The 21,891-nt window shown below is 36.2% G+C and overlaps 1 protein-coding gene across 1 annotated transcript; it reads right to left on the bottom strand.

Moving 5' to 3' along the window:
• Positions 1-226: 226 nt before the first annotated feature.
• Positions 227-21,873, bottom strand: HDAC2 (histone deacetylase 2). Its single transcript, XM_031552231.1, has 14 exons — positions 21,669-21,873; positions 15,183-15,295; positions 14,591-14,708; positions 13,620-13,694; positions 13,175-13,313; positions 10,623-10,764; positions 7,287-7,379; positions 7,078-7,186; positions 5,533-5,673; positions 3,829-3,937; positions 2,241-2,371; positions 1,615-1,770; positions 801-858; positions 227-603 (listed from the first exon to the last, which is right to left on the bottom strand). Exons 1-14 carry the CDS (start codon positions 21,871-21,873, stop codon positions 573-575), a joined length of 1,620 nt encoding a protein of 539 aa, XP_031408091.1. The 3' UTR covers positions 227-572.
• Positions 21,874-21,891: the final 18 nt, after the last annotated feature.

Below are 21,891 nucleotides of genomic sequence, written 5' to 3'. Positions count from 1 at the left end.
TCAAATATCTCTTCCCCCATTTATTCAACTTGTTCAAATCTCATGTACTCACATTTGTTGTCACTCTTGGCAGCAGCCACTGAAGTACATGAAACAGCACAGTTCAACTTGAATATTCACCAGCTGTCTATCTAAATCTATCAGCTACTCACAGATAAATGCAAATCTGTTCGACTTATATGGAGCTTTGTCTTTTTAGTTCAATGATGGACAGAAGACAACCAAGTACTAATTTTTTTTTTTTAATAAAGATAAAATTACAAAAAAGGTAAAATCAGCTCAGGAAAGGCAAATTACTTTAATAGATCAGTTTAGACATTTAACATAACTCACATCCATTTTAAATACTATTACATAAAGCATGGTGAAGAAAGGAATTTCTGCCTCATAATTAGAAAACTCACAATACAACTTGCCAAAAACCAGAACAAAGCCGTTTGAAAATAAATACGGTCCATGCCAAATAGTACAAAAATGAAATCAGCAGTCTTTCTCAATATGAAAACTTCTTCCTTTAGGTATTCTCCAATTCTAGCATTATGTTCTGCAATTGATGTGAGGCTATCTTTTGTTCAAGGATTGCTGAGCTGTTCTGATTTTGCTCTGTACAAAAGCAAAAATAAACTGTTAAGATGCATGATTTTTTTAGATTAACCATTTCAGAAATGCAGTGTTGAGTTAGTACTGTTCTAAGTCTTAAATCTTTAGTATTATGAGGGATCAGTACAGAAATCAATACTTAAGAATACTTTTAAGTTACTAAATGCTCTTCAGTAAGGTGACTTTAATTAATTGCTTACCCTTTGGTGTCTGCCTTTTCACCACTGTTGTCCTTGGATTTATCCTCCTCCTTAACATCTAAAAATAAAATTACGTGGTTTGAAATATATGAAGAGATGCAAGTGAACTTTAGAAGGAAAAAGATCGGGAACAGCTATACTTCATAGATACAATTGCAGCTAAGAGAAACAGCTTTAGGGAAAGAAAAAAGTAACCTTGCTCATTGACATATAGTGTTAAATGTATCCATCCTGTGGAGTTACCTGGGTATGGCACCAAGAGATTCAAATTGAGTCAGGCATAGTTTCTCTCGACTGGCAAAACAGTGTTCGTTAGTTTTGACACCTGCATTTTCCCCAAAGCTTCATGGGGTTCAGTCTCATAGTCTTATGCTACAGTCTTTTACTGGAAAAGTCCAAAAATTCTTTGAAGTATACTATTCCTAGAAACCTATCAAGCTTCAGTTTCAGAAGAAAACTAGCAGCCTCACTCCATCAAAGCAAAAAGGAACAAATTATTTGCATGACATACTTAAAGATATGTATTTTTCTAACCCTAACAAACCCCTGGCTTTTAAAGCTTCGAGTCAGGGGAGAAGCAACACTAATCTTATCCTTCAAATTCGTATGGAAATACTATTTCAGGATGAATAGCAGCATCTTAAAATCAATGGTGAAGCTGATTAAACTTTAAAATTGATTTTTAAGATATGATAAAAAAAACCAACCACCTTTTCAGTAGTGAAATAACTGTTGACAGAGAATGTATCCTTCTTCCAGCAGGACAGATGTCTGTTGCTCTAAAAAGTAGGATAAAATAACGATAGAATCCTACCTGCTTTTTTGTCCTCTGTCTCTTTTTTGTCTTCTTCTATCCTAGCTTTCTTTGCTCCTTTCTTGTGATCTGCAACATTTCGCCGTCCACCTTCCCCTTCATCTTCAGAGTCTGAAAACTCTTCATCACAGGCAATGCGCTTATCAGATGCTCGAACTAGGATGTAGAGTTATGAAATGAAACAAAAAAGGTTAGAATACAGACTGACTACATAGACGTAAGAACAACTACTAAATTAAGAGCTAGTAAAAATATACTATGAATCAGAGAGACAATTTACTTTCAGAAACACTTATTTCATTACTGTTTTTATGAATAGCAAGTCAGAAGCTAAGTCCTTCCACTGCAACTCATCTAAGGCTTCTGGAGCATATTAAAATAAACTGCAACAACTCGCTCCATAAGATTCAAGTACTCTCGAGCAGTTCTTGAAACTCCTTTACAGATTAATCTTTGGGCACAGATGCCATTTTAATAATCACAGAACTGGCAGACCAATGGCAAAAATTCTTAACTTGGGAAACGAGTTCTCCAACTGCCAATTTTCCAATATCACATTTCTAAGACTGAGGTTCTGAATAGTTAAAACTAGGATGACTCTACTTGGACTTTATAGTGTTTCTTACTTGAAATGCGTTTGTCTGGATCTTCTCCATCCTCATCTCCACTATCTTCATGAACAGCATCTTCAGGAATGGCCTGCATCTGTACACCAGGTGCATGAGGTAACATGCGCAAGTTCTCAAATAAGCGTTGCCTGTAAGTAATATAAAGTTACTACTTCACAGAAGTAGCATTTCCTTGGATTTTGTATTTAATTCTGTAAATACTGCACGCAAAGTTAACTTGCTTTTCTTTAAGAAAGTTTTCAGAAAGTTTTCCATCCCCAGCAGATCACTAGTATTCACAGCCTATTTTGCTATCACATTCTTCTAAATTTTAAACTTATACTGTTTAAAACTAACTTCAATCTTCAGTTCTCCACTAGGTCAGTAGGTGTTCTTCCCACTTGGGCTGACCCCGGTGACAACATTACTCTATTTAATAGACAAGAGTATCAGGCTGGATAATAAACTAGTCTCTGAAAAAAAGCGTGACAAAAAAGACACTTAAAGCATGACTACTCCCATGCTGTGTGCAGCAACAAGATTGGGATCAAAAGCAATCCATTTGGATGAGATTGCTTACTGGCCATTTAAGTGAGAGTAGACAGACATTCTTGTCCAAGCTAACTGATTTGATAGATCCCACACTCCATAGGGCCACATGCAGGAACAAGGACAAATAACGTGAGACTCAAAATTACTGATCCAAAGAAGTTTGAGTGAAGTGTTGGCAGGTTATAAGCACCACCATTTGTGACAACTGTCTCAGTATCCCTCTAAACAATTCAAAGTGTGAATGGCAACTGAGGTTGTATGAGATCCTTACAGTCTCTTTTCCTGTTTCTATTACATGACCTTCTTCTAAATCCAAATTAGGAACAAATCATTGTAAACAATGAGTACTTCAGGTTAACCAATTATCTCTTATTAGATGAGTATAGATTTGATTATTCGTAAGTATTATTCCATTTCTGAAGCACAACAGTAGTTTGCAAACAAACCTTCATGATGCAAGTAGGTATAAACTGAACTAAGAAGCAGCAAAGCCTAGGAACACTATCTCTATAGCTTGTCAAAAGTACCTCACAAATCTTGTGGACTTGTCAAACTACAGTGTCTCAATTTCTTGCACGCATATCACTATCTTTGCACAGTTTCTGATGTCTACTCATGTGATTTGTTTTTATTTTTATTTTTAAGGCTGACAGCTACAAAGAATGACAATCAATTTGTATTTAGACAAGGGAGTTGAGAATTTGGAAGCCTAATGATCAGTGCACACCACAGCTTCTTTCCTGATAGGATAAACTTCGCACAAAATCAAAATAGCAAGCCAAATACAACAGTAATCTCTTTAATTGCTGGAAGAAGTGAAAAAAAATCTAAATTGAGTCTTAAGCTTTCATATTTAAGTAGTCAGCACTTCCTAAGCATAGAAACTGTTGTAGGCACAGACTTTTTAATTAAAAGTTCATCTTCTCATAAAAGGGAAAAAACGTCATTTCTATTCAGTACTTTTTCAGTGTGTAATAGGGAAACTTGTGCAAAAATTAAACTTCTGGAAAAAAACTCATACACATACTTGGCAAATAAGGTAAGCACTACTTACTTGATCTTTTCCATATATTCTGGTGTATTCTGATTAGTCATATTTGATGGACTAATATGGAGTTTGAAGTCTGGTCCGAAATACTCAAAGTAATCATTGTATGGTAATTCTATAAAACAGAACAGAAAAGACAACTGTGACCCAATGGTGATTTCAATCATTTTAAATACAAAACAAAAAAAGTATTACCCAAATCTTTGTGTTTTTCTCTAAGTTACTCAATACATTAAGTTAAACATTTTTTCTTTGCACAACACAATACAAAAAGAATGAAATAAAGTTCTACTTTAATCACGTTAGAACACATGCTGACACAATGCCTAAGTAACAAATCCGATAATTAAAAATGCTAATTCTGGAGATGAGGTATGATTAACTGATGATTATTTATAGCTACTTCCAAGTTACCTTATGTGTGCCAGTCAGAATATTCCTCCAGTAAAACACATGATGGGTACAAAGGCTGCTCCAAAAGTAATGTTTCCTGTTTTATGATGTTGATCCATGACATCAGAGGCAGATGCTAACGGTAGCATAGTGGAAGTTGAACCTTCCCACCAACATTGTTATAGTTTGTTGCCATCTGACAGATGGCAGCAGAGGGGCAGTCTGACAGAATGGCATCTGACATGGAAGTGCAGATGAAACGATGAAACAAAGGTGTGGAAGTGAATTTCTCCATGCAGAAAAAATAGCACAAACTGACATTCACTGATGCTCTTGCTGAGCATTTATGGAGACGAAACAACTGATGTGAGCAAAGTGAGGTGGTAGGTAGCATGTCAGCAGCGGTGACACTGACAGTGGATAATCTCTGCTGATGCTCACTTTTAAGTGTGGTATTCAGGCTCTTATACATCACTGGTAAAAATGCAAAGCTCAGGGTGACTATGTTGAAAAATAGTGTTTTGTAGCTAAGAGTTTGCTGTATCAAATAGTATTATTGTTCTTTTTGTATCTGTTGTAGTTTCCATAGCAGTAAGAGAGATTACTTTTGGAGTGACCTATGTATATCAAAATGTTATCAGTAAAACTGCAGTCCAACATGAAAGTCAATGGCTGATGCAACAAGACAGTTCAAACACCAACTTCATAGAAAAGCTTTCCAAAAATATGTCCAGAAACATACTTGGCCAGAATTACAGGGAGTGCAGGATAGATGGAGATATTCCTCAAATAAATGACTTCACTATTCAAGTATTTAAAAAAAGCTAACTATTGCTCTTTTCACTCTAAAAGCTTTAAGAGTTTGCATAACCAAAATTGAGACAAATGGAAGAGATGATGTTGATATGGACACTTTTAGGTCAAAGATATAATGAAGAAATATTTAAGTTTTATTGGGCAAAATGCGTACTTGTATACTCAACCTTTTCTCATGAACACTATATCTGCAGTACCCACTCTACACAGGTCTGTGCTGTCATAATCAAAACACTGTCAAACATATGATAAAATATATACTAAGCAATTTGGTAATTTAAAGCAGTGATTAAAGCATAAGCAAGCCCTAAACCTGTAACGTTTGTTTTGTGTATAAGCTACTGAAAAGTTATCTCCTAAGCCTTAACAATAGCTTTCTGTATAGCTCATTCTAAACTGGCACACTGCAGCACTTGGTAAATATTACCATAACTATCCTTTCACTTTAACATTCCCATGATTATTTCTTGATAAGGTATTAATTTGTGGATTGATATTTACCATTAGGAATTTCACAATCTAAGGCAACAGCAGTTTCATACGTCCAGCATCGAGCAACGTTGCGAATAGTATATCCACCTCCTCCTAACATCAGCAATGGCAAGTTGAAGGTCTTTACAACTTCCACACATTTTGCATGACCTGACACAAACAAAAATATTTGACAATACATACAAAATGCCTATTAAAGAGAAAAATGTGATTTGCATATATTCCTATACACTTAGAGTTCATTATAAGAGATACTTATCAAGTAAGAATTGAATTGGTTCAAGTAAAACAGAACTGTCACCCTCTACAACTAAGCACAATCTCACAAGTCAAGATTTACAGGTAAGAAGCATGTAAAACACCAAATATTAGCCACCCCAGTTTTCAGAGACTTTGCATGACGGTCTCTTATTACTGCAGTTCTGAAATGCTCTTAGAATGAGCATTTTGTATTTTGCATTGATATTTGCTATGAAAAGACAGTGACAAATCTAGGGATAATTTCTCAGTTAAACACAAAGTGGGAAGAAAAAAAAAAAGTAAATCAGTACTTGGTCCTCTCTACTTCTAAATTTGAACCTGTATGAAAGGTTGCTAAGTCTTGCTTACAGAGTGAACTGGTGCCAAGACAGTACACAGTCCAGGTAGATACAGCATACTGAAAGGCATCTGTAGGAGGCAGCAGCTCTCTTGGTTTCCAAGATATGTAAGATGAAAAAAAATCTGATCTGTATGGGCAACTGAAGGAGCTTTGCCACCTGGTGCAAATCAAGAAAAGAACCCTGAAACACTGCAGACCCAACAGATACTATACTGTTGCCTACAAAACTCTAATTGCCTCATTAAGAAAACACAAAAATAAACCCCAGAAAAATCAATGATTCAAATAGACCGGATTCAAGGTTTATCAACAGTTCAACATACATTTAACATTTTATAAATATTAGTATTAACCATTTAAGTTATGTTGTTTGCTAAATTAACCTCTCATCTCAATTCTAAGAACCATCCTTTTGGGTAAAAACCAGTGAATTCTACAAAGTTTATTAAAAGCAAATGCTACCATGAGGCTCAGTACAAAAAACAACAGCATAAACATAACAATGCAATCAGTATTCTAATTTCAGTAATACCTATTTTATGCCCAACAAGATGTTTGATGTTTAGGAGTCCTACTAAGAGACCCGCTAGTTTTGTTAGTTGCCCATCACAGTAAGTGTTGCAGTAGGACTACTGCTGTCATCCTGTCATTGTAGGACATTGCTTTAAAGCTACAGAAAAGCCTGTACATAGAAGATAGGGAATCAGTTGAGTGGCTAGGAAGAACATGGAAAACCAGAGTTCTTAACTTTTTTAGATGGATAGAAAGAGACAACTTCTGGGTTTCCTTTGGTCATTTCTGTATAATAAAGAAAGAGGTGATTAATCATGGTAATGAACAGAATCTCTCCAACTCAGTCCTCATCTCACAATTTTGTTGGAAAATAACACAACAGGTAGAAGATTCTCTTGAGTAAAAAGTTACAGAGAGCAAACAGAAACTTTTCTGCTTACCTTTAACAGTAAGATTAAAGCACCCCAACCTATCACCAGACAATGAATCTGCTCCACACTGTAATACTACAGCACTGGGCTGGTACATCTCCATTACTTTTGATATAATCTATAATCAATATAAAAAATCCAGTTGTTAATTCACATTACAAAAACAAAACCACAAAATGAAAAAAACATAATACCAAAGAGTTCAGAAAAACACTCACTGGCTTGAATATCTGTCCATATGATTCATCATCTATACCATCCCTCATTGGAAAGTTGACAGCATAGTATTTGCCTTTTCCAGCACCAATGTCCTGCAAGTAAAGATGGAAAGCATTCTTACTCTTGTAATAATACACAATGGTATCATGGAAAAAAAGAACTTTATACGACTACATAGAGCTATTTTGAATCACTGTTGATGTCACGAGGGGAAAAAGAGGCGAAATACTGTATTTAATTCTGATTTTCCATTTTGAGCTGTAATAATTGTATGCCAACACAACACTTGCACGAAGTACATGTGATTTTTTTTTTAATTGAAAAACATAAGATTAAAAGACGACATATAACCAATCAATTTGGCCCAGCAAAAACTGCTGAGCAAAAGCAAAGGGAACTGAAAGCAAGGTAAGATGCACAATACATAAGACTTTTATTTGAGAGGGTGTTTAAAACTGTATTCTCTGGTCCAAACATAGGATAGTGCACTTGTTGAATAGAAAGGAGAAAGAAACTGAAGCCAGTTACAGGATGCCTTCAAGAAATACTTTCTAATCTAAGAAAAACAAAATAAAACCCAACCAAACTAAACTCAGGCAGATTATTCTCAGTTTCATCAGTTGACAATTCAGGAACTACACAAACCTATTTAAATGGCATTCCTAGACAACATACGTATTAGAAGTCTTGATAAACAAATAATAATAAATAAACGTTGAGTGAATCAACTCTGGATTCTTCCATTGATTATCAGCTTAATACCTAAAGATACTCACATGCCACACATTCCTATTTTCTCCCTTTAGCTCATCACCAAACAAGACAGAAACTGATCCAGTTTGCAAACTGCAGTTCTCTGCCATTAATCAAGGTGCAGTGGGGAAGACAATAAGATATAACATAATCAGTTTGGCTATAAACTATCATCAAATAACAATATGCAGTAAGAGGCCCTACACCCCTGAAAAACTCCAAGTCCCTAGCAGGATGACCCAGCAACACTAAACTTATCAACTGAAAGTGCTGAAATAGTCAGGGATATTTTTCCTCTTCCTGAAAAATGCATTTTTCACAGCATACTGAACAGCAACGTACCCTTTTCAGTAGCCACCTTTTATTGTTGTTCGATGGCCCAGTGCAGCAGATCCTCTTCCAGCAGATTATAAGAGTTCACAGTTGCAAGCAACACTGAAAACCCCTGCTAAACACGTCTCTGATTTGAAGCATGTCAGTAATCCAAAATTAGATCTAGGCTTTCAGAAGCCAATTTTTCCTAAAGTGATAGTACCTTGCTTTTCAGATATAAAAGAAATTAAGTCCTTCTTATTCTAAAAGACAGAAAGCTAAATATCTATTCATTTCTCTAAAATAAAAAAGGTGAATACAGCTGAACAAGAATGGAAGAATGCAACCTGTCTGTAAATGAGATACATTGGTGGTTCTACAATCGCAGAAATATGAATTCTTGCATGATTTGTTTTTACATCAAATAACTATAAACAGATCAGCAAAATAGGCCAAGCAGAAATTACTAAAACAAGCCTGAACAGAAACCACTGACAACAAGGTTAAGATTTGGTTATTAAAGTTGATGTAAATAGCCAAAAGAAAATCAAGTTGAGCAGAAACAAGCAACAGAATAATGGTTTCCAAAAATCGTTTTCCAAAACAAATTAGTTACTTAGCTCAATTAGCTTTGCAAACTCTAGAGATAAGAAAAAGTTGCTGCATTTTTTTCCTTGACAGGAGGGTGGCATATGCAGTTAGCTGTAATGAAGCCTGCTTAAGTCTGTATGCAGACAATGCTCATTTCAAAAATACTATCTAGCAGCATAGAACAAGTTATAATGCCTAAGGTACTATTCGTCACTGACACTGTGCTAAAAATCCCAATAATATACAATATTATTTTTTTCAAATGTATCTTTTAATTCTTTGTCCTGGGTGTGGTGAGGTGAAAAATCCACAAACTCCTCTGTCAATAGGAAGTACTGCTTCTAAGACAAAGATATCTAATCCTCCAAAAAAAGAGAAAAAAAAAAGAGAAAAGAAAATCTAGCCAATTTCAGCAACAAAAGCTAGTCATTATAAAAATCCTGATCTGCGCTATGTTTTTGTTTAAAGCACCACCACCACCTTGTGGCCAGTCGAGTTAAATCACATGCATAAAAAAACGACACCAAATCTGATTTCCTAAATCAACTTAGAAAGCAGTTTAACAAAATTTAAGAAGAACAATCAACTCCAAAAAACAAATTGAAATGAATACTCTCAGCACCCCACTGACTTAATCCTCAGCTTTGATTTACTGTTTTGTCCACTGTGTATCATCACACAGTGCAAAATACACATTCTAGAAGCATTACTGTAAACACAAGTATCTGTATCACTCGAATCAGTGTAAAGATAAAGTGAATACCTTCTGAACACAACACTTTCTGCTTTTTAGTAGTTTTTATTAGTTTTCCAATATAACAACTGCATGTAGAAACTAAAGTAACAAAGTTGCTAACAAGGAATTGATTTATCCTTGGAGTGCTGTCATAAAGAGAGGCTGAATGCAAGAGTATCAAGTGAAGAATATATTAATATCTGAAATCATGTTTCAAGTTGCAAAGTGGAACAACTTCCTGTTCTGATGAGATAGAGTCTAACAAAAGGAATGACTTAACTTACTTAAAAAAAAAAAATCTTAAGAGCCAGGCAAATTACTTGTCACTCAGCTTTGCTAGAGATTTACCAGCAACTTAAATAATAATGCTTCACAGTCTGTTCCCCTCTGCAAGTTAGATGTTAGATGCTGGTAAATCATCTGTGGAGCATGCTGAAGTTTTTCAGCAGTGAGCAGCATTAAAATTCAAAATGTACCTTATTAACATAAGAAATAATAAAAAAATGAACCAACTGTCTTACTAACCAAACCTAGCCCAGTACAGTTGCATGTGAAACACTGTGACTACTTAAACTACTGCATAAATTTATTTTAAGATTTGAATTAAGATTTGAAGCCCTGTGATGTCCAAAGAGCTACTTTCCTCTGTATGTGCAGAACTGAAATGTAGAGACTGTAATTACAAGTGTACCACACTGCTCAGACAATTTATCCAGAAGTCAAAGAGATGGTTTAACTTATCTAGAAGTAAGCAATTTGCTTCCCAATATCCTGTATTTCTTCCTAAGGTTCCTCAACAACTATTACTTCAGACTAACATGGTACACTTTCAGAAAATGTGTATTTTTGTGGAATATAATTGTGATAACAGTACTAAAATAGTATCCACAAGGAAGTGCATAAGAGGGAATTTATCGCAATGAAATTTCATGCTCAATCTTACCCTAAGGTCCCCTGTGCCTGGAAAATATTCACCATACTTATGGAATGATACTGTCATGACACGATCTGTGGTATAAAATGCTTCTTCAACACCATCACCATGATGGATATCAATATCAATATACAACACTCTTTGGTGATACCTAGAAAGAAAATCACACACGAGAAATCACAATCTTCTGTTATGTTCATATCAATACCTACCACAGAAAAATATAAATAAATCCCAGATTATAATAAAGTTTATAATTCTGAAGTTACTGTAACTCTCAGAATTATTAGTACAGTTTGGATAATTGTGAAAATAAGCTCATCTTTAAGTTATTTTTATTATGCAACACATTCAATATTTAACTGAGCTGTCCTAGTCAGTAGTAATTTTACCTTTTAATCCTATTCACACCATCTTCTGCTGTCCAGATCCTTAGAATTTACCCCTTTTGTGGTACACTTTTGTCTTTCTCAATAATTGCCAATAATTGCAATAAAACACCTTGCGTTTGCTTTTCAAGAATTTTTGAAGAATCAGTGCCAGGAGCAAGGATAATCCATATTCCAGCCCACGAAAAAACAATATTTTAATATTTTTCATCAACTTTCCTTTTTCACCTCTGCAAGGACTGAAAATATAAGCATGTTCTTGTTTCCAACTGTACTGCACTTATCATTAACATACAACCACGATATGGCTTAATAGTTCTTTAATAGTGCAAGTTTCAGATCATTTTATTTGAGAGGGATAAAGAAAGTTGCTTCACAGCAAGAGCACTGAAAACAACAGTAAACAACACTAAACATACCTTAAATCCCGTGCCGCTGAGTAAAGAATAAAGTCTATCAACATCAGAAGACATTTTCACTAAACTTTTCACAGTGCTATAGATTACAGAGCAGCCATAGTTTCACGTGTTCTAAGATTTTTCTCTTAACAAGATACCAAGCAGAACAGTTTTTTATGATGACATAACCCATATCTATTTGGAAGGTTACTTCCTTCACATACAAGTAAAGATTTAAAAAATAATACTCAAAACTGGACCACAGAAAAATCATACTGCTTTTGTTAGACTGCAGAGACACAATCATAAAATCATAGAATAGTTTTGGCTGGAAGAGACCACCTAGTTACCACCTCTGTGGGCAGGGACACCTTCCAACAGATCAGGCTGTCTAAAGCCCCATCAAACCCTGCCTTGAACACTTCCATCTGTGGAGCATTCACAGCCTCTCTGAGCAACCTCTTCTAGTGCCTTACCACCTCCATAGTAAATAATTCCTTCCTAACATCTAATCTAAATCTACCATTTTAGCACAAACCTGTAACTCCTTGTCCTATCACTATACTCACTGATAAAGAATTCTCCTCCAGCCACCTTTTAGGTACTGGACAGCCTCCAAAAGGTCTCCCCTGAGGCTACTCTTCTGTAAAATGAAGAACCTGAACTCGCTCAGCTTCTCCTTGTATCCTCAATATATGCATATTAAAATGAACGTTTTAATACAAAATATCTGTGCTATTAGCAACTTCTTCCATTTTTTAAATCAGTTCCTGATTACAGCTGCTTCCCTCTACCACCCGCCACTAGCAGATTCAGCTGCTCCACCTCCAAGCAGTCAAATGCCAAGAATAAGAATATTTTTTGTAAAAAAATGAGCCTTATGCTATTAGAAGGGATAGAGTCCCATTAAATATTATAACTGATATTAATGATTAGAATTTTTATTGATGCACTGTTGCTTGAAGGTAATTTTGCAATCACTTCTGCATTACTCCCCTCATCATTTTTTATTCTACAACCAAAGCAGCACAGCTGTTACTTCATTGTTTTCTTAACAGCCACGTTAACTCGCGTAACAACCCAAGAAATCTCAGTGTATGATTTTCCTTAGCATTCCTGTTTACTAGCAACGCTTGAAAGACAGAAAATAAAAGGGCATACTGAGAGATCAAAAAGGTCTATGACTGAGAACAAAACACCTAAGGCTTAAGTGCCCAAAAGGTCAGGCCATCTTGACTGCTATTCTGTCTCCATGAGTAGCAACAGGAGACAACATTTACAGGGAGAAAGCAAACCTATACATTTTTTGAAATCTGTTACCAGCCATCTACAATTACAGCATATGATATTTTAAAGGGTGCATCACTTTTTGGTTCTTTAACTTCCATTTACAGATCTCTTGCCCAAGATAATGTCTAATTTGTTTTTTTGTTTGTTTGTTTGTTTTAATCTATTGTCATTCTCTGCTTCATTCAAGCTCATATATTAGTGAGATCTAGAAGTTCGCTATTCTTGTGCGGAAAAAGTACTTTAAGAACGTGTTTTAAACCTATCTCCTAATAATTATTTTTTCCACCTTGTCTGCATTTTAGCTTAGACTTCTTGCTGAAGCCAAATTGGACAGAGTTGGGAGTTCTCGTCATCAAGAAATTGTACAAGTTCAGCAACGAAAACTGACAAAAAATTACAATTACAATCCATACCTTCAAATATTAAAACATCAAAAAGTTTGACACCTTAAATAATTTTTATCTTTTTCCATCATAAAACTTACTTCAGTAATTCAAGGATGGCAAGCACAATATCATTGACGTAACAAAAACCAGATGCCTCTGACTTCTTAGCATGGTGAAGTCCTCCAGCCCAATTAACAGCCATGTCTGTCTGCTGTCTGTTCAATTTTACCGCCCCAGCTGTAAAAAGACACGCACAAAATTGAAAGGAAATGCAGTCAGAAACTTCTGAAGGTCTTGAAATTTGTTATAGGAAACAGTATCTCATTTTTAAGTCATTAAATCTCATACTTGATCCAGATCTCATCCCTTACCCATACTGACATACAACTTGTCAAATATGAGGTAGATAAAGTAACTGTTAATCTCCGCGTTCCTACGCAAAACAAACTTGTATTTGCTTCAGATTCTACATTATCAAGGGTTTATGTTGCCAACATAAACATAATAAAGCTACAAAATATCTGGCAAACAACCTATACTTACCAACAGAGCCTCCAGTTGATAGCTGACAAAACTCAAACAGGCCATCAAATACAGGACAATCCTCTCCAACATTAACTGTGCAAGAAACACATTATTTTTCAAAAATACAATTCCAATAGCATTAGTATAGGCAAGGGTAGCACATAAAAATGCAGATTTCATTTCGCATTTCAACTACTTTCCCTCCCTCCCCTTTTCTGTCAGGCCTAATTTTGAACACCGAATCAAATATAAAGTTTGCCCCAACTCCTAACAATCAAACTCAACTGTTGGTATGGTTTTTACCATTTAAAATGACTCCAAACTGGTTTTTGCATGTTTTTTTCTTTGTTTCTATAGAAAGCTTTGTCTCATTAATAAGTTAGATTTGTCTGTTTTAGAACAAGTGTTAACACTGTATTAATAAATGTGCAACTTCTTGGAAAAAACATAGAGAATAAGGCACTGTAAAGAGTTACAAACACATATTATATAGTGGTAGAGCTGTGTGAAACTGTATTTTTAACAGTAATTTGAACTTCTAAAATCTGAAAAACTACTTAACGGAAAACGTGAAAAGTGAGTAACATACAATTTTTACCTTCTCTCTCCAACAGGAGAGTCAACTCCATCTCTTAACCTCTACACATTTTAGTATTTTACTTTTCTTCTTTAAGCCAATCTTTTATTCTTCAGAAAGATTTTGCATTAGAAGGTATTTCTAAGACAGTTTTGCAAACGCTCACAACTAATGTTTAACCCAGTGCATTAGGTCTACAGAAAGTATTATTTTGCATCCAGCAGACATTCTGCATGCAAGTCCTTTGGTAAGCTTCAAGAACATTTCTTTGAACATAGCTGCTTTTAATAGAAAGACTCAAAATTAATGTAGCTACTATTCATAACATCACACTGCTGAATATTTAGGTTTAAATAACACAACCAATAAAGCACACATATGAACACAGAATTTACCTAATATTGACACTTACATCTTTGCATTTGCTTGCTGTACTCAGACATATTGTCAGGCCTTATTGATCTGAGAAATTTGATGTATTCATCACTATGGTACTTGGTCATTTCCTCAGCAGTAGCTTTGTGGGGTCGCTGATAACAAGAGTAAGTTATGGAAATAATTAGAGCACTGCTGCAAAACCAGTTAACAATTAACTAAAACAGCTTAAAAGAAATCTAAGCTACTCCAAAGGGAGAATAGCGAAACTACTACTTGTGCTGTTTTACATGAAGCAAGGATTACTCTGCTAGTTTGCTCCCACTAAATTCATTATGTACTAATCTCACCCCACATAATAATAAAAATACCATCAAAGTCTCTACTGGTGTTGCTTCTTACCTCTTCCAGAAAGGGACAGCAATCTGTAATCCTTACCAGGATTAAGTAAGAGATCTTTTTAAAATTGTAAGTAAGAGAGCACTGAATACAGTAAGTATTTTCTATTTCTACTCCCACTTTTCCCTGTTTATCTGTATAAGAATACTTGAAGCCAACTTACAATACGTCAGTGGACAGTCTACTGCTTATCCTCACACTTCAGTAAACATTCCATTGCTTATACTCACGTAAATTTCCATTTTTCTGTACAAGCCATAATTTAGGAGCAAGTTGTGCGTCATTCGGATCCTATGGGGTTTCATTGGATGCCCTTGTCCATAGTAATAGTTTCCAATATCACCTGTCAATATTACAGAAATGAACTGACATTACAAAACAAGTTTTTGTTGCTACTTAGGAGAATCACTCCCAAAAGACAAGTAAATATGATGATTCCAAAAAGAGATATGAACAAACTACTCTTTCAAATGGACCACAAGGAAAACAAATAGCCCATAAAAGCTTAAGCAGACGCAAAAAAAGACCAGAACTAAGACCTTTACTACAAGCCAACAGTAGTGGGGGAACAAAAATGCCTAGAGTGGTTTCAAGTCATGAATTAACAAGACAATGGGATGGAACTGGAAAACTGAATAACAGGAAACAAAATTGGAATTATGAAGGGAGCAGAAACCACCACTGTCAGTGACATTATACCACAACAGAGGCTGTAGTAAAACCTACCATTTTCTAAGAACTGATTTTAAGTAGATACTTCCTTACTCTGCCCTTCATAGCTAATCCTAAAAGTTACACTTCAGAAGTTAGCTTCAAACCCACTGCTGTAATCACATCCACAAACATTTCCAAACCACCTGCTGCTAGGGATCCAATCCACAGTAGATTAACAGTCTTGTAACCCAGATGAACCCTACTCTTGTCAAATTGGATAGTGACTAGACACATGGTTACTATAACATATTGATCACTTCTTTCCAAGAAGAAAGAATGGCTACTGTCACCAGCCAGAAAGTTTTCTTCTTGCCTGGACAGCATGAGAACACACCTCTCTGCCCCAAATGCAGACGTTCCCAAGAAACAAACCATTCTGAATAGAACTTATGTTCCACATGTTTTGGGAGACATGGACAAGCCTAATCGTATATTCAGTTGTCAAGGGCTTTCACATTGTCAGTTATTTGCAATAGCTCTTCTTTCCTTCTGAGGAAATTCCTTGGTAGTATTACTGATTTTACTTTCTTCTTGAAAATTTTCACTTTTCTTTCATGTTTCTCAACAATTTTTCACTAAATTTTTCCAGCCTACAGGAAAAGAAATAACATTGTTTTCAAAACATAATTTCACATATTTTAGTAGAAAAGGGTAAGAAGTAGCACTGCTACAAAGCAGCTGTAGTTTTACTTCTTCAACATGAGCTTTAAGTCACCGGGAAGGGAAAACATCAGCCTCCAATAGCATCACCAAGTACCAAGAAGAGCAAGCACTATAGTAAGATTAGAAATATCAAAGGATTCTAAAAATCCAACTTTCAGCTTTTGAAGTAATAGGGTAAATAAGGACACTTCACAAAATAGATATGGCCTAATGTATTGTGACATAAAGCTATCTATGTAGGTTGCTCCTAAAGTAACGCCCCCTATTTCTACCTAAAATACAACAGATACAAAGAGCACAATAACACTACTTGATAGAGCAAATTCTCAGCTACAAAACACTTTTTCAAACACAGTCACCACCATTAGCTAAATCGCGTAGATGAGCTGATTCAGACACTCTGCATTTCATGGTGTGACAGCTGTACACGACTGGAATGCAGCTTGTCTTTCTTTCATGTCAATGGTGCCACTGTTGAGACACATCACCTACCACCTCGCTGTGCTCACAGCTATTGTTTGGTCCCCATAAATGTTCAGCAAACATCAGTGTATGTCAGTGGGTGCCATTTTTTCCACATGGAGGAATTCAATGACACACCTCTGCTTCCATGTCACACTGGACTGCCATGTCAGACGCCATTCTGTCAGACTGCCCCTCTGCTGCCATCTGTCACATGGCAACAACATGTAACTGAATACTGGTGGGAATGTTCAACCTCTTCTATCAACATCCATCTCTGTTATTGTGGACTAACATAATAGAATAGAAGCTATTATTTCTGGAGCAGCCATAACAGAAAAGTTCAACATCTTTCTCTTCAATGTCTTTCTCTTCATCAACTCATATCAATGGGAAAAACACTATTATTTAAGAACTTCAAAGGATTTTACTCATTCCTAACTTTAGTAAGTAAATGGTAACTAGCACATCATTTAATAAGAGGTAGAGTCTAGCTGATACTGCAACCCTATACTGTTTTCACAGGCAGGCCAAGAACAAAAGGTATTAAAAAGAGAGGACAGCACCCCTATACCTCCCACCAAAACATCTCCTAACATCGTGCAAAACAATACGTTCTACATTTGCTTTTAGCAAAGAGCTTCAAGAACTCTTTGAAACTAACTACTACAAGAACCACCTTTTACTAACCGCACCTTGTTTTTACCAAGTTAATCTTACAGGTTCAAAAAACTTCAAGCTAACAAGATCTTAAGACTTTTGAAGTTCTGAAGACAATAATTCCATCATAATAGCTTTAAATAACATGGTGCTTTTGAGAAAATTTCGCCCCCAAATGCATTTGTGATGTAATGAGTTTTTACTTTTTTTTTAATGTACATTTAAATTTTTAATTACACAACACACAGTGATTATCACCAACGTTTTACTCAAAATGTTAATGTACAAGGAAGCAGACTAGAAATTATTGATATAATGGAAAAGGTAAGACTTGTTCTTTTATCTTACATAAAAGAAAGGACAGTGTTAACATGCTTCCTGAGTATATTTGGGATGTATCTCTCGATAAAAGCATCATTTAAACATCCAAAATCAAATATCACCTGAACACCATACATCACAGAATATGCTTAAAAATGAATAAAAGTCAATCACTAAATATATTAAAAAATTAAAAGCTATGATTAATGGTTTTGATACAAGGTAGAACTTGAAAAGATTCAGCAAGCTGGCAAATTTCATGAATGCTTAAGTGAGAGAAGACCTGCTAGTGAACAGCTAGTGGAAGCATATTGATGCTTTTGTATTAAAAGTCAGCTGTAATGACTAACAATAGATCTCAATATCACACACCCCAGTGACAAGCAATACTATTTGCATCTTTCAAGTCTTGCATCATCAACACAAAGAGGGTTTTGGCATTACCCTCATGAAAAAATATTGAAAGGTGGACAAAAAGTCCATTAAGTTTCAAGGCATTTCTGTGATGTATATGTTGGCAGGAATAGGGAAGGAAGAAGTATGCAAGAGGTTCCATTTTTGGCACTGGCATCTTGATTTTTAGCCTGTTAACACCATTTTGGAAACATTATCCCATGTAAGGCTGCTTAGAAATGTCTTCTTCTCCTTTACCCCATGAAGGAGCACTACCTCCACATATTCTGAACCTTTCTCTCTTCCTTTTTTTTAAAAAAAAACAAAACAAAAACACCACAGCCTTACTGGAGTACTGAGAGAGAGAAAAGCAAAGATGAGAGCATATATATACACATACATGAGAGGTGGATACAGTAGAGCTGAGTACAAAGACAACTACTGCAGACTACACAAGAGTGCTTGATGCCAAAGTTGTCAAAACCAGAGCAAAAGGCATACAGAAGTGTTATAAGTGCTATAAGCATAATTTCTAATCACTCACCAGTGAGGGTGCACATGGAAAGTGCAAAAGAAAACATAACTGAATCATGAAGTAGAGGAAAAAAATGTGAAGTAGCATATGCAGAAAGTAGGGAAATCTATTTTGTCCACAGAAAAGCTTCAAAGACCATTCTATACCAATAACATTATCAGCTAAATGGCTTGTACCAACAAATGACCAGAAAACCTACCTGAAAATTACATATACTGCCATGCCCTGGGTTCAAATATGCTAATATACTAATAACCTGTCAATTCATCAAATGAAGACAAATCCACATGATTCCTTTGTTGAATGTGACACACCTCTCTATCAGGGGCTTCAGCAAGGTCTGCAGATGTTCAGTATTCTATAACAGAGAGATACAAGAGGCTACATGCTTGAAAGGAACTTCAGTTACATTTGAGAGATTCCCAACAGGCTGTGAAAAGTAGCTAAGCCCAGAGAAGTATGCTAAGACCATCTTCTCCAAGAGTTTTAGAGAAACAAGACAAGTAAATCAACTAATTTCAAAAGGTCTAAGCAGAATGAAGGAGGATGCAATATATGACATTTGGACATTGTTTTATCCTGTAACTGGCATATAAAAATTTTTTATGCACACAGATCATACCTCTGCTCATTTTAAGCATAGCTAGCATAAAATCACAAGATATTTCATAAGTGCTGTAAGTACAGAAGCACAACCACAATAGAAACCACAAAAAAAAAATCTTACTAGTGGTACTTACATTTGGATTGGCTTCTGCAACATGAACAGACAAAATCATGCAAAGACAAATCTAGAAAATAATCATTGTTGCCTGATGAGTCCAACAAAGATATTTAAATAGACTTTAAACTCCTGTATCTATGGACTTCAGGGTTTTTGTTTTTTTTCCCCCTCTTGTTCTAGTTTTTAAAATTAAGCTGGAAAAGTTCTGCTTTTTGAACCTTCAGCATAGGTTGGCCACCACTGCAGTTCTAGAAGCCACAGTTCAAAGCATCACTTCTGTAAAACACTCTTCAGTTAAAGTCTGCAGATACACGAGTTAATCTTGAAGTACTAACATACTTAAACAGCATCTGAGTATACTAATATGCTGCACTACTAATACATGTTTAGTCTCACCTCTATGGGTGGAACCACTCACATTTTATGCAGATCCCTGGAATTTCTCATGAAGGTAAAGCCTTTTGGAAATACACATTAAATTGTGCAAGAAATGCAATCTAAACAATACTGTTACCGCACCGGCTTAGAACAAATACAATCACTAACTATATCCATGTCAGCTGCTGCGTGATTCCTTAGAACTGTGTTCTGTTGTACAGGATACAGAGCTGGAGAGACCATCTGGGTCCTGTCCTCATTGTTGTGGGCAATGCATACCTGTTTTGAAATAGGTCGTTGAGGTACCCATGCTACAAACTGCAAAGTGGAAGTATCTAACACTTTCTAACAATAAACTATAGAAAAATGAAATCAAGCTCCTATCTACCACAAGTTTATTGGTTGTGGGTACTGATAATTATCAATACATGTTAATAGCAACACACTAATCAAGACTTGGTAAGCGACAGGCTAATTTGAAAAAGAAACTTGAGATGACAACCATACTGATTACCACAAAGAATATGTAGGAGTCTACTGCACCTCAAAGAACATGCACATACACTTCTAATGCCTTTCAACACTTTTTGGTGCATACTCTCAAAAAAACTGAGTGAAAGCCTTTGTGGAAGGACAAATATGGCAAAAAATGGTCATTTTTGCAGTTATGACATCCTTAGAAATACTGTGCCTCTTTGCACTTTTTGGTTTGGGGTTATTTAAGGCTTCAAGTACCCCTCAAGTTTAATTCAAGATTTTGCTGGTATAAGATGTTACAAAATAGTAAAAATTATCAGATGAACCACAAATTAGCATTGGAAGCGTTCACCACACAGGTATTAACTCTAAAAGCTCTTCTAACAACTCTGCTTTCAAAAGAAGTGTAAAACAACTGTTCCACAATAAAAATTAAAAAGGATAGCCAAAACATTCCAACGCCTTTTATTTCTTTTAGAGGGAAAGCGTGTAATAACAGATACTCTGTTAGCTGCATATAGTTGTAGGCTACTGATTTAAGCAAGATATTAGCTCCAGCTGCTAGCAAGTCACCATTATCCTGCTATCACAAAACTTCTCCCTTCCCCACTTTCTCCCACCTCTTTCCTTAGTATGGATTTTGGGCTGTTTACAGAGCTGACACTAACTAGTACCAAGTCCAGGAATCATAGCAAAATTGAAGATATTTATGCCTATCAAATGACAACCACCTGGCTCTTAAAAAAAAAATACAATGAAAAAAATCCAAACTCAAAGATGCAAACATTTGCAAGCAGAATGCTTCTAACCTATTCTTCGGCATTCCCTTCAACACAGCAGAAATTGATTCTTCTTGCCAAGAAAAAGTAAGATCCGAGTCTCACCAAAACTATCCCTAACAGGGGCCTCCCTTCTCCTTTAGGCTGAACAAAGAACCAGAGCCAGCAACAAAGAGAAGGGGGCGGCAACCACACTGCTTCCATCGGTGTAGTGCAAGCCCAAGGCAGGCCCCATTTCTGCCATTTCCCAAGAATGGCAGCCTTGCTACAGTAACAGCCACTTTGGATATCTTCGTGGGTTTGGCAATTGCTCTTCGTTCCCAAAATGGTGAGACCTCCAAAGCGCTGGGATACAACAGTCTCGGTCTCACAAGAGCCTGATACACCGATTTCAAGAAACGGTTCAAAGAGGAGACAATTCTAGAAATGGAATCTTTTAAGTACTCTAACCACCGAGTTTACATCCATTGTACAAAAAGGGGAGGGGAAGTAAAAGCAAAGTAAAACAAATGCAAACTCAACAGAACATAAGGAAAAGTTATCTCTGCAGCAGCCAGAGCAAACCACGAACAAGCTGCCGCAGATATCGGAACCTAAATGCGAGGCTTGCATACTTTCCGAAGCTGCCAGGCGGCTCCATCACGCACACGAACGTGCAAACTCGGCAGGCCAGCGAGCAACTCGGTTTTCAGCACTCGGTACTGGGCACCCCGGCACGCTGTGCCCCGCAGGGCCGCGCCCCGCCGCTGCCGGCTGGCCGGGGAGACCCGCACTTCCCCGCTGTAACCCAGACGAGGCCCGGGCCGCAGGAACATCCAGGTGCCGAACCCACA

The sequence above is a fragment of the Meleagris gallopavo genome, chromosome 2 (genome assembly GCF_000146605.3).
Source record: "Meleagris gallopavo isolate NT-WF06-2002-E0010 breed Aviagen turkey brand Nicholas breeding stock chromosome 2, Turkey_5.1, whole genome shotgun sequence".
Classification (NCBI taxonomy): domain Eukaryota; kingdom Metazoa; phylum Chordata; class Aves; order Galliformes; family Phasianidae; genus Meleagris; species Meleagris gallopavo.
The sequence above is the reverse complement of the archived record's forward strand: the minus strand, read 5'-3'. Positions and strand labels throughout refer to the sequence as shown.